The sequence below is a fragment of the Ursus maritimus genome, unplaced genomic scaffold, assembly GCF_017311325.1.
Source record: "Ursus maritimus isolate PB19 unplaced genomic scaffold, ASM1731132v1 scaffold_22, whole genome shotgun sequence".
NCBI lineage: Eukaryota > Metazoa > Chordata > Mammalia > Carnivora > Ursidae > Ursus > Ursus maritimus.
Window position 1 is genome coordinate 31,269,620 of NW_024424675.1, and position 14,605 is coordinate 31,284,224.

Genomic DNA, 14,605 nt, shown 5'->3' on the forward strand with positions numbered 1-14,605 from the left:
TCCCTGTTCAGTAGGGAGCCTGCTTCTCCCTCTGCCTGCTGCTCCCCCGGCTCATGCTCTATCTCAAATAAATAAAATCTTTAAAAAAATGTATCCTTTTCTTCTTGAATCATAAATTACAAAGACTACTAGAGTCAGAAGAAATTAACTCCTGATTTTATGTATGAGGTACGTAAGACCCAGGAAGGGATGATGCTTGGCCCAAGGTCATAGAGCATGTTAACGGCAGAGCTAGGACTAAAATCCAGGATTCCTTACTTTTAGATTTATTTCACAGAAAAGGATCCAGGGAAGCACAGAGAAAAGTAGCTGACCGCCCTAAGTCCCAGGTTAGTGGCAGAGCTGGGACAGGCACTAAGGACTGTCTCCCTACACACCAGGTAAGGAGAACTCAGCTAACTGAACGGCCTGGTGGAAGAGAAAGTGCCTCCCCCAGCCCCACCATATTCCCATGGCTCCCACAGAAGCACAAAGAAACCACAGGGAGAGCAGCACTGGAGGGGCCTGAGGGATGTTCCAATCTACTCTTCACTAGGGAAACTGAGGTTCAAAGGGAGAAGCGAACAAGCCCCATGTCAGTGTGTCAAAAGGTGGCAAACCTGGGAGCATCACTGTGAGGCACTGAACTGGGCTGCTTTGGTTCAAATCCCCTCTCTGCCGCTTAGTACCTCTATGACTAAAAGCAACTTACTTATTCTCTTTGTGCTTCAATTTCCCCACGTGCAAAATCGGGAGCACGCCAGTGGTTCCTATACTACAAAGGACTGTTGTCAATCATTAAGGAGAAAAGACATTTAAAGTCCCTGGCACATAGTAAGTAGTTCAATAAATACTAGTTATTAAGATGAAAGAGACATTCCTATTGGTACGACTGACACAATAAAAAACTGATAATCTAGGATGGTGCTAGACAATAGAAATATAACATGAGCCACACAGGTTAATTTCAAATTCTCTAGTAGCCACATTTTAAAGGTTAAAAAAAAAAAAAAGAGGATGGTTAAGTCTTAATGATTTTACCTAATCCAATGTCTACAATATAATCTTTTTAACAGACAACCAATATAAAACTAGTAATGGATGCTTTACATTCTTTTTTGCATACAAAGTCTTCAAAATCTGGTGTGTTTTTACATGTGTAAAAGTAGCCACATTTAAAGTGTTCAATAGCCACATGTGTCTAGTGGCCACCATATTGGACACTACTGGTCTAGGACATTCCCAAATGGGACTACCATGGGTTCTTGGGATTTTCCAGATTATTGGACCCTACTTTATGGAGTTACACAAGAGCCATCTTATTTTCACCAAATTTAATAAACTATATTTTTGCTCAACTACAATTGTCTTATCAATCTCTTATAATATGTAATTATAATTCAAATTACTATAGTATTCAAAGCATAAAGAAAACCTCTTTCCTCACTAAGGACAAGACAACCCATATATTCAAAAAGGTGTTCACTTGGAGGAGCCCAAGCCCCTGGAACAGCAGCCAAACCAGATGAACAGTCCATGGAAACCTCACCCTCTCCACTGAGCTGGCAACACTAGGACTGTGAGGATTCTTGGCAGTATCTTCCTCTCGGCCTGTCAGTCCCAGGAGGGGCTGAAGTAGAAGCAGCAGAAGACTGAGACTCATGATAAAAGTCATCTCTGCTGCCCAGATCGAGGTCTCTGACGCATGACTGCCTCCACTCAAGTTCCCTTCTGACAAATTATTCAGAACAATTCACAGGCTTACTCTATCTGCATTGAGGTGGACACTGATGGCTTACTCAATTCAACAAACTGATATCCTCAGTGCCTAGAAGTAGGACATTGTCCTTATTTCCCAGGGAGAAGAACCCACAAAAAGTTTTCAGGCTGCTTTAATACATGAAATAATCAGCATGTAGATGAATTAGTCAATGCCTACTTATGATGCCTAAGATATCATTTAATGACACATATTTAAAATTCTGTGTCGTAATATATCGTGTTATAAACAGATAGTGGTTTAGAGCACAGACTCTGGAGACAGAGTGCCTGGGTTCAAACCTCAGCTCCTCCATTTAGGGACTAACTTTTGGGTGAGTTACTTCATATTTGGGGCCTCAGTTTCCTCATGTGTAAAATAGGGGTAATTAATAGTCCCCAGTTTGTAGAAATACTAAATAGGTTGACATCATGTAAAGCTCCTAGAACACTATCCAGTTAAGTGGTGCATATGTGTTAAGTCACAAAATAGTGGTTTATTATCCATTCCCACAGAGTACAGAAACGTTCCCTCGAACTTGTCATCTGTACCACTGGCATCTGGGTGTGTCCTCAGAGCAAGCACTTTTTTTAATAATATTTTTTAATATGTTAATCACCATACAGTATATCCCTAGTTTTTGATGTAAAGTTCCATGATTCATTAGTTGCGTATAACACCCAGTGCACCATGCAATACGTGCCCTCCTTAATACCCATCACCAGACTATCCCATTCCCCCACCCCCCTCCCCTCTGAAGCCCTCAGTTTGTTTCCCAGAGTCCACAGTCTCTCATGCTTCATTCCCCCTTCTGTTTACCCCCCCTTTCTTCTCCTACCGATCTTCCTAGTTCTTATGTTCCATAAATGAGTGAAACCATATAATTGTCTTTCTCTGCTTGACTTATTTCGCTTAGCATTATCTCCTCCAGTCCCGTCCATGTTGCAGCAAATGTTGAGAAATCCTTCTTTCTGATGGCTGAGTAATATTCCATTGTATAGATGGACCACATCTTCTCAATCCAGTCATCTGTTGAAGGGCATCTCAGCTCCTTCCACGATTTAGCTATTGTGGACAATGCTGCTATGAACATTGGGATGCGTATGGCCCTTCTCTTCACTACGTCTGTATCTTTGGGGTAAATACCCAGTAGTGCAATCGCTGGATCAGAGGGTAGCTCAATTTTTAACTTTAAAAAGCTTCTGCACAGCCAAGGAAACAGTCAAAAAAAACTAAGAGGCAGCCCACAGAATGGGATAAGATATTTGCAAATGACACTACAGATAAAAGACTGGTATCCAAGATATACAAAGAACTTCTCAAACTCAATACACAAGAAACAAATCAATCAAAAAATGGGCAGAAGATATGAACAGACACTTTTCCAATGAAGACATACAAATGGCTAACAGACACATGAAAAAATGTTCAAAATCATTAGCCATCAGGGAAATTCAAATCAAAACCAAATTGAGATACCACCTTACGCCAGTTAGAATGGCAAAAATGGACAAGGCAGGAAACAACAAATGTTGGAGAGGATGTGGAGAAAGGGGATCCCTCCTACATTGTTGGTGAGAATGCAAGTTGGTACAGCCACTTTGGAAAACAATGTGGAGGTCCCTTAAAAAGTTAAAAACAGAGCAAACACTTCTGAAGTTGAACGACACCTGTCTACATCACCTTTCCATCCAATTTTAGCATTTGGATGCATTATGTTTTTTTATAGTCTAGAAAATAGGGTTGAGATATTTTGTTTATAGGTATAGGAATACAGTGCTTTTTAATTTTTTTTTTATTTTAGTATAATTAACATACCATGTTATATTAGTGTCAGGTATACAATATAGTGATCCAACACTTCTGTACATTTCTCAGTGCTCATCATGACAAGTGTATTCTTAATCCCCTTTATTTCATCCATCCCCCACCTCCCCTCTGGCAACTGCCAGTTCGTTCTCTGTTTTTAAGAATCTGGTTTTTTGTTTGTGTTTTTCTTTGTTCATTTTTGTTGTTATTGTTGTTTCTTTAATTCCACATGAGTGAAATCATATGATATTTGTCTTTCTATGACTTAGCACAATACCCTCAAGGTCATCCATGTTCTTGCAAACGGCAAGACTTCATTCCTTTTTATGGCTAACATTTCAGTGAGAGAGAGAGAGAGAGAGAGAGAGGGAGAGAGAGTGTGTGTGTACACATTTTCCTTATCCATTCATGCATTAATGGACACTTGAGTTGCTTCTGTATCTTGGCTATTGTAAATAAAGCTACAGTAAGGAGGTACATATATCTTTTTGAACTAGTGTTTTTGTTTTCTTTGGGTAAATACCCAGTAGTGGCATTACTGGATCATGTATTTCTATTTTTAACTTTCTGAGGAAGTTTTCCACAATGGCTGCACCAATTTGCATTCCCACCAACAGTGCCCAAAGGTTCCTTTTTCTCCACATCCTTGCCAACACGTCGTCATTTCTTGTGGTTTTGATTTTATCCATTCTGAGGTAAAATGATATCTCACTGAGGCTTGAATTTGTACTTGCCAGATGATTAGTGGGTTTGAGCATTTTTTCATGTCTATTGGTCATCTGTAGGTCAACTTTGGAAAAATGTCTATTCAAGTTCTCCACCCATTTTTTAATTGAATTATTTGGTTTTTCTGGTGTTGAGATATAAGTTCTCTATATATTTTGGCTATTAACCCCTTCTCAGATAAGACTATTTGCAAATATCTTCTCCCATTCAGTAGGTAGCCTTTATGTTTTGTTGACTTTTGAACTGAGGGTTTGATGTCACAGAAAACTGGACATCAAGGCAAGCATGCACGTGGATATTAGAACAGGCCTGTTTTCCCATTTATCTAACTCATGTATATTTTGATCATCAAAATGGTCCTTCGATTGCTTTTCCAAGCCATCTTTATCAGTTGTTCCTCTGTGCTCACATCCTTCAGAATACTACTAAGCCTGTCTTCAATTTTCTTGCCTTTTTTCCCCTACCAATCCTGTTATCACTGTAAACATCCCAAACTAGCACTGATTGGGGTCACTGTAGGCTAATGTAGTTTCCCTAATTAATTGTGCGGTTCAAAGTATACAAAAGACCATCCCATAATATAAAAAGGCCCTGTAAGAACTTTTTCAAGAGCTGTTTGGAGACAAAGATCTTCCCTTTTCTTTGGACATATGGGGTACATTTTGGCTTTTGTCTTTCCTTCTCCCACTGCCATTTCTTGGATGTTAAATAAACATGGTGCATCCGTCTAGGGAAAGACCATGCAGCGCTGGCAGGCAAACACTAGATCTACGTGGGTGGTATGAAGGTAATGACACAGCTGTTGGGAACCACGACCTGACTCCTCATCTGCATTCTCAGGAGGCACTAGAGTGAGGTGGTCCAGAGGACGGACTCTGGGCACAGACTTCCGGCAGGCAAATCCTGGCTCCACCGTATGCTAACTAGGACCTTGGGCAAGTCACAGAAACTTTTTGTGACACCAGTTCCCTAATCCATAACGTGCAGATCATAGCATTTGCATCAGAGGACTGTCAGTGGATTAAATAATATATTTAAGGTACTTAGGATAGTACCTGCCACATAATAAGCACCACATAAATGTTGCTTCCCTACTATTATCATCACTATTACCACATACGCATATTGTCCCTCTCTCCCTCCCTCCCCTCCTTCCCCCTCCCATCCTCCACCTCCTCTCTCTTTCTCGATACACATCAATCTGTTAATTGTGATATTTGAGGGAACGGAGATGGTGATGGAGAGAGTTAACATATATGGACAGACTCAGCATTTCTTTAAAAATGAATATATAATATTTTATCATTAAAGAGGGAAGAAAAATATATTGACCCAACAGTGGCTAAATGGGAACTTAAGAGCTCATAGCTTTAAGCCAATCAATAATAATATCAGGAGTGATTAAGGATGGTTAAAGGCCTCTACTTCCCGATTGTTGCAATGTAAGCACTACATGAAAGAAACAGTAGGGCAGTTTTTGGATACATCACTTTTTCCCAATGAGGAGCCTCTTACATAGGCCACAAGCAGATCCACACGCTTGTAAGAGTGTGCCAGGCCCCAGACTGAAGGAAGGGATAATCCCCAGGATCCTTTCATTTGCCCCAAGGATCAACTCTAGAGCAAAAGAGGCTTGACAAGCTAGGCCCTGGGACCAAATGGCCCATTGTGATGGAAGCCTCATCAGGCTGAGAGGTGGCACTCCAGATGGGAAAGCTGCAGATGCTCCAGGCACCACGAACATGCCAGAGAAAGCAGCAGCCTCTCCAGGGTTCTCCCAAAACTTCCCTGACAGCAGCTCACTCTTGACTTTCCAAACGCTTATCTTTAATGGTAATTTAGTCCATATACGGATCACCTTCCCTGTGTCAAGCCAAATGCAGGACACAGAGAAGTCAGCAATGAGAAGCAGCCCATGCCCTCGAGTAGCTCACAGTCCCAGGGAGGAATCAAAGGTGTAAAAACTCAGCCACAGGAGCACAGAGAAGAGGCAATTCCATGTGGGTACAACAGGGAGGCCCTCCTGGAGGGGGTGTCCGTTCAGGGTTTTGACGTAAGAGGAAGGGAGATAACGCCTTCTAGCCAAAGGCATGATGGTGTGACCTCCAAAGTTTGTGGTTGAAAACAAGAAAACTCAACTATGACAATCTTTCCCAAAATTAGGAATGTTCTACAAGAATATTGGGATGCTCACCATGAACAGGAAGCTAGAGATAGCCTTGAAAAATAAGCAAAAATTAAGGGAGGTTTGGGGAACCAAGAAGAAGGAAGTGTAGCAACCTCATTCAGTAGCATCTCTTGTGGCCCAGACACCACCCCTATCACTGGACACCCCACTGCACAGGCCTCTGGCCTCTGGCCTGTCCATCCTAGATAGAAAGTTCTGGGCAGGAAGGGGCAGTGGGCTGCATCCAGGCCACATGTCCAACCATACCCAGGCTGCCAGGGGTAGTAAATTTCTGGCACCTTCACTTTCCAGCAAGTTCCACATTCCACCAAGATCCCCCGTAGTAGGAGATTCTCAAATTCAGAAAGCAAAATCAGAGGCTGGACTCCCAAAACAAAAGCACAAAGGCCTCTCTCACATGATTACATAAAAGGAAAAAGGGAAGCAGAGAGGGCAGAAGGGGAGGCTGAGGCTGGAGACAGATGCCAGGGTCGGATCATGAGACAGTTCAATTGTTAATAAGAACAATTCATTCGGCAAATGTTCACGGCCCCTGCCTCCAAGGAGAACAAAAGCTAGTTGAGCAGCAGACTGCAAGAGGCTTGCTACTTGCCAAGTAAGCCCTGGAGAGCCCAATCTGCTCTTACAGCCGATGTCCACCTTGACTTGTCAGCACTTGCACTGCTCTCTGGTTGATTTCTATTTTGAGGATAATTCTTGCTAATCCTCAGAAGGTCTCCAACCGGCGCAAGAAGGGATAGAACACAGTGCGCTCAAGGGGACCATCACCATTTCTTGAGTTGTGTTGATGGCTTCAGAATTCACCAAGAACGCTCCCTACGTCAATTCGTAGGCAAATGTCCAGGATTCCATGTTTGACACGTGGATGATATTCTTCCTCCGGATTTCAAAAATAATATACAACTGCTCTGTGTTTGGTACACAAGGGAATAGAGAAATACACAGATAGGAAAGCAAATGTGAGCCCTTCTCCTGAAGAGGAGCACAGAGATAGATGTACGAGAACACTCGCTGCAGTGTGATTCAGAAGTGAGTAACTGCGAAGAACTTAAATATGCAACACCATAGCGTGGTTAAAATAAATCAAGAAATAGTCATTGTAATGGAAAACTATGAAGCCTTTACAAAGTATGCTTTTGAGGAATATTTAAGGACATGGGAAAATGCTTAAAAATAGCAATAAGTAGAAAAATATAGATTTATGTTTGTGTGCATATGACTTTTATTGTGTTCCTTATAGCTACCTCTACTGTGCATATTCTTTACAACGAATATACCTTGTTTTTGCAATCACAGATCATGACTTTAAATAGAAATAATTTTAAAAGATGTTTAGTTGATGACCCTGCCATGTATACAACATATGTTTATCCTGGCTTTGAAGCCTGGCTCCTCTTCCATATATAACTTGCATGAGGTTGGACCAATTACTCCATCATTCTTGGGCTTGGTTTTCTCGAAAGAAAGAACAGACAAGATCCCTGAACTCACAGGATGGTGGCACAGAAAGCATTTTCCTATACATTTCATCCAAGCTAACCCTCGGTTAGAATAAACACAGAGAAAAATGTCAGTTCTCTTCAAAGAAAGGAACGGTTCCAATCCTTCCAACACTCTGCTGTGAGTTCTACTGTAGACAAGGTGATGGGATCAGGATACAGAGTCCTAGGGATCCCCTAACAAATTACCACAAACCGGGTGGCTTAAGACAACAGAAACTTATCCTCTCCGAGATAAGGGGTCAACAAGTCTGAAATCAAGGTGCTGGCAGGGACATGTTCTCTCCGAAGGCTCTAGGGAAGGAGGCTTCTGGTGTCTGCCAGCAACCCGTGGCATTCCGTGGCCTGTAGACGCGTGGCTCCAATCTCTGCCTCTGTCTTCACGTGGCCAGCTGCCCTGTGTGTCTGTGTGTCTCTCTTCCTCCACCAGTCCTACCACGTGAGGGCCTGCCAGGACCACTGGCATGAAGGGAAATGAGCACCACACCTTGGAGACTGCACCAGCTTCCGTGCAGGCCGACTGGTTTCAACAGTCCTGTCTGTGTGGAGGCTTGTGTGTGTTTTCTCTGATTTTTCCTAACATCTGCCCCTTCCAGTCAGGTAACTAACTAGGATCTTTGGATGTCTCTGCTCTAGAAATTTGTGCAGGATGCAGAGAAGAAGGAGCTTGAAGTCAAGGGTTCCTTCTTTCCTCTCCTTGTTTGAAAGCGTAATCTTATTCAAGAGATTAGGGAGTTCAATAAGGCTGGGCCCACAAAGCTGTGAGGAGAGGGGGAGTTCCACAGTGGGAGAGGTGAGGGATGGGTCCTGCTGGTCCCATACTGCTCTGTGGCAATAGCCTCAGAAAGGATGCTGGGCGAGGCCTCTGGGCTGGCTGGACTCCGCACAGGGGATCCAAGCCTGGGAAGCAGTAGATGCAAAGGGACCACAGGAATGGGATAGTGGGCATCTAGGGGAAAACCACAATAGCCAGGACATCTGTATACCCCTACAGAAGGGGAGCCCCCAACTGAAAAATATTTATGTCTAACTCCCTGGAGGCTCAGGGTCAGATTTAACTTGATGTAAAGGCAGCATCTCTTACGCACCTGTATTTTCAGCCTGAGAGTCAACCTTACTTCATTCCAACACTTAAACAGCCTACGAGCAGAAGAAACTGAAGGACACCTCCCAAGCCCCATTGCCTCTAGCTTCAGCCCTTTTAAAAGGACTCTGACAGCCTTGTGTCTCCCTCCAGCCCCCAAGGAGCCCCCCACTGGGCCTTGAGCTGTCCCCCAGGTGGACATGAAGACACTATGCCAAGGCTGGGAAGGCACAGCAAGAAACCAGAGACACCTGCAGGAAGTACCAGGGAGCAGATCAAGGCTTCCAGGGAGGGCCTGTGGGCACAGTAACCCCCATTCCTCTGGGACAGCCCCAAGAAAGGTGAGGTCAGAGCAAAACCAGGTCTGATGCCTGGAATGCCAGGCCACGGGCTCTTCCCACAGAAAGGGATGAGGAAAAGACTCAGAGTGACTGTGAGCAGCACTGAGTTAACAGAGTGGAGATAGAGGAGGTGTGCAAGCCCTCGGGGCAGTAAGCACCCCAGGTGTTGAAAAGCTTCTCTGGGTCTCTCAGAGACCCATGCAGACCACTTGCTGGTGGTGCACCTGGGTAAAGCAGCGTCTGAGGTCAGGTGAACTTGAAGGAAAGGGCAAGGTTCTAAGGATAACTTAGACTTGCAGTCCCAGAGACTGTAAGAACCAGAAAAAAATACAGGGCCACTAGTACTGATTAAGCCCTACTATGTGCAGACACTTCACACTCGCGCAGGCATCATTCTGTTTAACTCTCATGCTGGCTTCCATGCTAAAGAGGAGGAAACTAAGGCAGTGGGATTAAGGACCGAGAGTCACTGAGCTATGGCACAGGATTGGAATAAGCTGGCCTGGAAACATGTTTATGACGAGAACTTTGAAAGCCATGAACAGGATACTATGGGAAGAAGAGGGAGGGAATCTTTCTTTACATAGACTGATAAGGGACCATCTCCCTGAGGAGGAGTCACTTGAGCTGAGGCCTGAAGAAACCAGCCAAGAGAATAGTGGAGAAATCCATTCCAGTGGAAAGGAACAGCACGTGCAAATGTCCTGAGCCAGGTAAGAATGTGACAGTCTTTCAGTCTCTAAGGAACTGAAAGGAGTCAGTGTGTTTCTTTCTTTGAGAAGAAAAGGGGCTTGGAGAAGACACTAGATCATACAGGCTGTAGCAAGGAGCTCAGATTTCAACCCATGTGCCAGGAGAAGCCAGCAGAGGGATTAAGTGCCAAAACAACACCGTGTGATCTACCCACAGCCCAGCACAGTTTGTCACACAGAAGGGGATCAAAGGTCATGGAACATCTGAATAAACAGCCTTACACTAGACTTCCAAAGGATAGAAACTGCTGGTTTTACAGAAGGAAAAGTAAGATTTCGGTTTTTGCCCATGAGAAGAACAAACAATTTTGCCTAATCCAAATTCACTTTCATGCCTCCCTGCCTAAGAAGCACGCAGAGCCGCAGAAATCCACAGGCGCATCATGACAAAATAATTTCAGTGATCATTATCAAATGCCTCTATTTAGAAAAGCTCAGAAGATTGTATTAGCACAATCCAATATTTATGAAACGACACTCTGCCGTAATGAGGGGCTGAGAAAATTAAGATTAGAAGCAAGAGTGACTCCTTTGGGAAGAGAGACTGGCACGGTGGGAAAAGCAAAGTCACTCAGCCTCTTAGAACCTTTGTTTCCTGATCTGTAAAATGGAAGGATTACAGGAAAGATTAAAAATCCACGGTCAGTTAATAGAGGGCCCAACGGCATTTCAAGATGTTTATCATTCATTTCTTCATTTAAAGAACACTTGATAGTGAAATAAGTCAGAGAAAGACAAACACCATATGATTTCAGTTACACATCGAATCTAAAGGAATAGACAAAAAGCAGAATCAGACCCATAAGTACGGAGAATAAACTGATGGTCGTCAGAGGGAAGGATGGGCAAAATGGGTGAAGGGGAGTGGGAGGTACAGAATCCCAGTCACGGAATGACTAGGTCAGGAGGATGAAAGGCACAGCATGGGAAATATAGTCAACGGTATTGTAACAGCACCGTATGGAGACAGACGATGGCTACACTTGTGGTGAGCACGGCATAACACACGGACTTGCTGAATCACTGTGGATTACACCCAAAATTATTGTAACATTGTGTGTCAACTATACTTCAACCCAAATTCAAAAAAGAATAAGCAACAGAGAGCAAACAAAATTTTTAAAATAAGAAAGAAGATACACTCAATAAAGGCTATTTGGCCATCCATCCATGCATCCATCCAACGAAATGTTATTTTGTTCATACTATGTACGATGCACTGTATTAAGCACTGAGACAGAGCTATGAATAAGACTGTCATGGTCCCCAGGCACACGGAATGTCTCATCTGGGGTAAAACATCCCCTGAACAAACCACCTCCACTGTGACATGCATTGTTGAGACAAAGTGTAGGATGCGATGGGAACGTTGCCAGAGAGCTGACCCGCCTGAAGTATCGAGGAAGTGCTATCCTCAGGAAGTGGTGTTGATGCTGAGATACAAAGAGGAGTACAAGAGAACGAGGTGGAGGAGAAGGTTCTATGGAGAGTGGTCTTGCCTGACAAGGAACACGGCAAAGCAAGTACACAGGGAGTGGGAGAAGGGGAATTCAGAGCTGGGCTGTGGAGCTGTTGAGTTTGGGGAGCCTACAAGACCCTACGGGTGGGCTAAAGACAGGCAGGAAGAGCATACACGTCCATGCAAAACACATGTATATAGCAGAAGATCTGGATGTACCTGGCCAACTACAAAGATGGCCGAGCAACACGGAGCATGTGGTACCTTTCACCAAAGTGCTCTGGACGGGCTGGGTCTCTAATGGAATGAGTGATTCTCTCATCTCAACCAAGACACTTCTGAGAATAAAGTCAGCAGTGTTAAAAATGATGATGGGGCAACAGGCATACAGGTTGTCCCACAGTCACCTTACGAATGGGCATGTGCAGTTGTTGGTGACTCTGCTCATGCCAAGTAAGATCCTACCAGATCTGCAAAGCTCAGTTTTGTACCATAGCACCAATTTATTTTACCTGGGGCCGGTATCTACACTCATGAAAAACACACAACAATGTATGCCCTTAACTGGAACTACACAGAACCATCCGTAGCCTCCTGCTTTGGGGCCAAACTCACAGTCACTGAGGCTACACAGGCCACACCCTTACCTGGACATCTCTGAGCATCTTCTCTGTCTCCAGCTTAGTGGCATCCTGTTAAAGCCCTCTCCCCAGAGGACGGCAAGAAGACGTGGCAGCCAGGCAGTGGGGGGTGTAGGTCTAGAGTTCATACAAGACGGCTGATGGCAAATGAAGCACAGGAGGGATGGAGGCCGTTCATAGTGTGATGGTTAATGTTGTAGGTCAACTTCCCTGAGCTACAAGATGCCTGAATCGCAGCTAGAACATTATCTCTGGGAGTGTCTCTGAGGGTATCTCCAGAATAGATTAGCATTTGAGTTGGCAAACTGAGGAAGGCAGACCGCCCTCCCCAACACGGGAGGCATCATCCACTCCCTTGTGAGCCCAGACAGAACAAAAAGGGAAAGGTAGGGTGAATTCATTCTCTCTACCTGAGCTAGGGGCACCCGTCTTCTCCCACCTTCAAACATCGGTTTTCCTGGTTCTTGGGATTTCGAACTCGGATCAGGGTTATACCATCAGCCCCGGATTCTCAGGCCTTCAGACTCGGATGGAATTACACCACTGGTTTTCCTGGTTCTCCAGCTCACAGACAACAGATCATGGGACTGCTCAGCCTCCATACAGGGCGAGCCAATGCCTGTACTAAATCTCCTCTTAAATGTATCTCTCTATATATATATCCTTTTGATTCTGTTTTTCTGGAGAACCTCATACACATGGAAACGGTACAGAACAAGCCTGAGATCTCCCGTATTTAGTGGCCAAAGTGAGGAAGAGTGCCAGAAGGTGTTGGGGGACAAAAATAAGACAACATGTGGGTTAGAGAGAGCCCTTAGGCAGGGAGGAATCACAGACACAACATTCCCTCTCCAACAATCAGATGTCTTTACCAGTGAACCTGGGATCACACATACATGTTCCCAGAGTTGCAACATGTCCTGGCTTACGTCCCCAAGTAAGCCTTTTCAAGAGTCCTCTCACCCAGGCATACCCCACCCTAAATGTATTCCGAGTGTTCCTCTTCCAGGCGTATCTCTCCTAGAATACCCCAGACATCACTCTCCTTCGCCTGCTGCAAGCAGCTATCCATCAGGAAAGTACATTAGCCCTTTAGCCCCACTGGTTAAGGATAAGCTGGGCATTCAGGATGTCAGGACATTAACTTTATGAGTAATATTCTGACTGCGCTAGTTTCCCTAGATATATACAAGCCATGTGCCTGTGTCTGGAAGAAAAGGAGTGACCTCATTCTGCAGAATTTCTCTCCCACAGAATCCAACTACTGTTAGGTTCCCAAGCAAAACCCAAACTTGTAGCTAAATCTTAGAATCTTAAAGCTAAAAGAAATGCTAAGGGTTCCTGAATCCAGGTGACCTGCGATTCCTACCACCTACCTTAAGAATTCACTCAGCCTTAGTTGAACACCCCGGGGGATGAGGAACTTACTACCAACGGAACTGTCTACTGCCCTCTCAGACAGCTCAATCCCTGAGCAAGATGGTCCCTACAAGTCATCCAATAAGTGAGTCATCCTCATCATAGCCTCGAACACAGTGGATCACGTACCTGTGGGCACCGCTGGGTCCAGCATTGGTTTCTCCCACGTGTTAATCTGCTCCCAGGTAAACCCATTGGTGCCCAGGGCCACGCTGTAGCCACAGTTGCTGTAGTGCTCATCAAAGGAACAGCCGCCTGCAGACAAAAGAGATATGCGTAAATACATCCTTGTGTCTGAGGCTGGGCTCGTTACCCCGTCTCATCAGCGCTCCATCTACAGCTTCGAATGTTAAACTCTGGAGAAGGTTTTTTTAAAAAAATAAATAAAAAGGCAAGCAAATTGGATTTTTCTGTTTGCTTTGGTGCTCTCAGGAAAGGTGCTGGCATCTGCAGGCCACCCTATTTTAGAAAAGTTAATAAGGCTAGTTACAGTGATTTCAATCTTCCTTCCTGAGAAAGGAAACAGCAACGTCTCATTCTAAGTAGGAAAAAGGAATGCCAGGGCATGCCTCCATGATTGCTTCCTGCCACAGGGAGAGACACTGGGGGCAGCAGAGAGAGCACCAGCTCCAGAGCCCGGCCAGACCAGCCACAGATCTCAGCTGTGCAAATCTGGGCCAGCTGTAGCCAGCTGCAGCCCCACCTGCATCTCAGCCTCCTCACCTGTGACACGGAGGGAAAGAGCCACTGGACAGAAACACCATGAGGGTGATGTGGGGTAACACAGAAAGAGGAACTGGCACAGAATCAATTCTCCCCATCTATCCCCTTCCCTATAAAAGCAGTTTGTGAAAACCCATGCTTCATGGCATAGAAATCAACTTTGTGGAAGAACCGGGCAATCGTGCACCTGGAAGATAGTAAAGTCAATGTTCATAGTGTTAAAGTC

The 14,605-nt window shown here is 44.5% G+C and overlaps 1 protein-coding gene across 2 annotated transcripts in view; it reads right to left on the bottom strand.

Moving 5' to 3' along the window:
- The window catches only part of PTPRT (protein tyrosine phosphatase receptor type T), a 1,014,747-nt gene that overhangs the window by 738,479 nt on the left and 261,663 nt on the right, over window positions 1-14,605 (bottom strand). For both annotated transcript variants that reach the window (XM_040638323.1, XM_040638322.1), the window contains exon 2: window positions 13,786-13,911. In XM_040638323.1, the coding sequence (XP_040494257.1) occupies window positions 13,786-13,911 (126 nt within the window). The remainder of the gene's footprint in view (window positions 1-13,785; window positions 13,912-14,605) is intronic.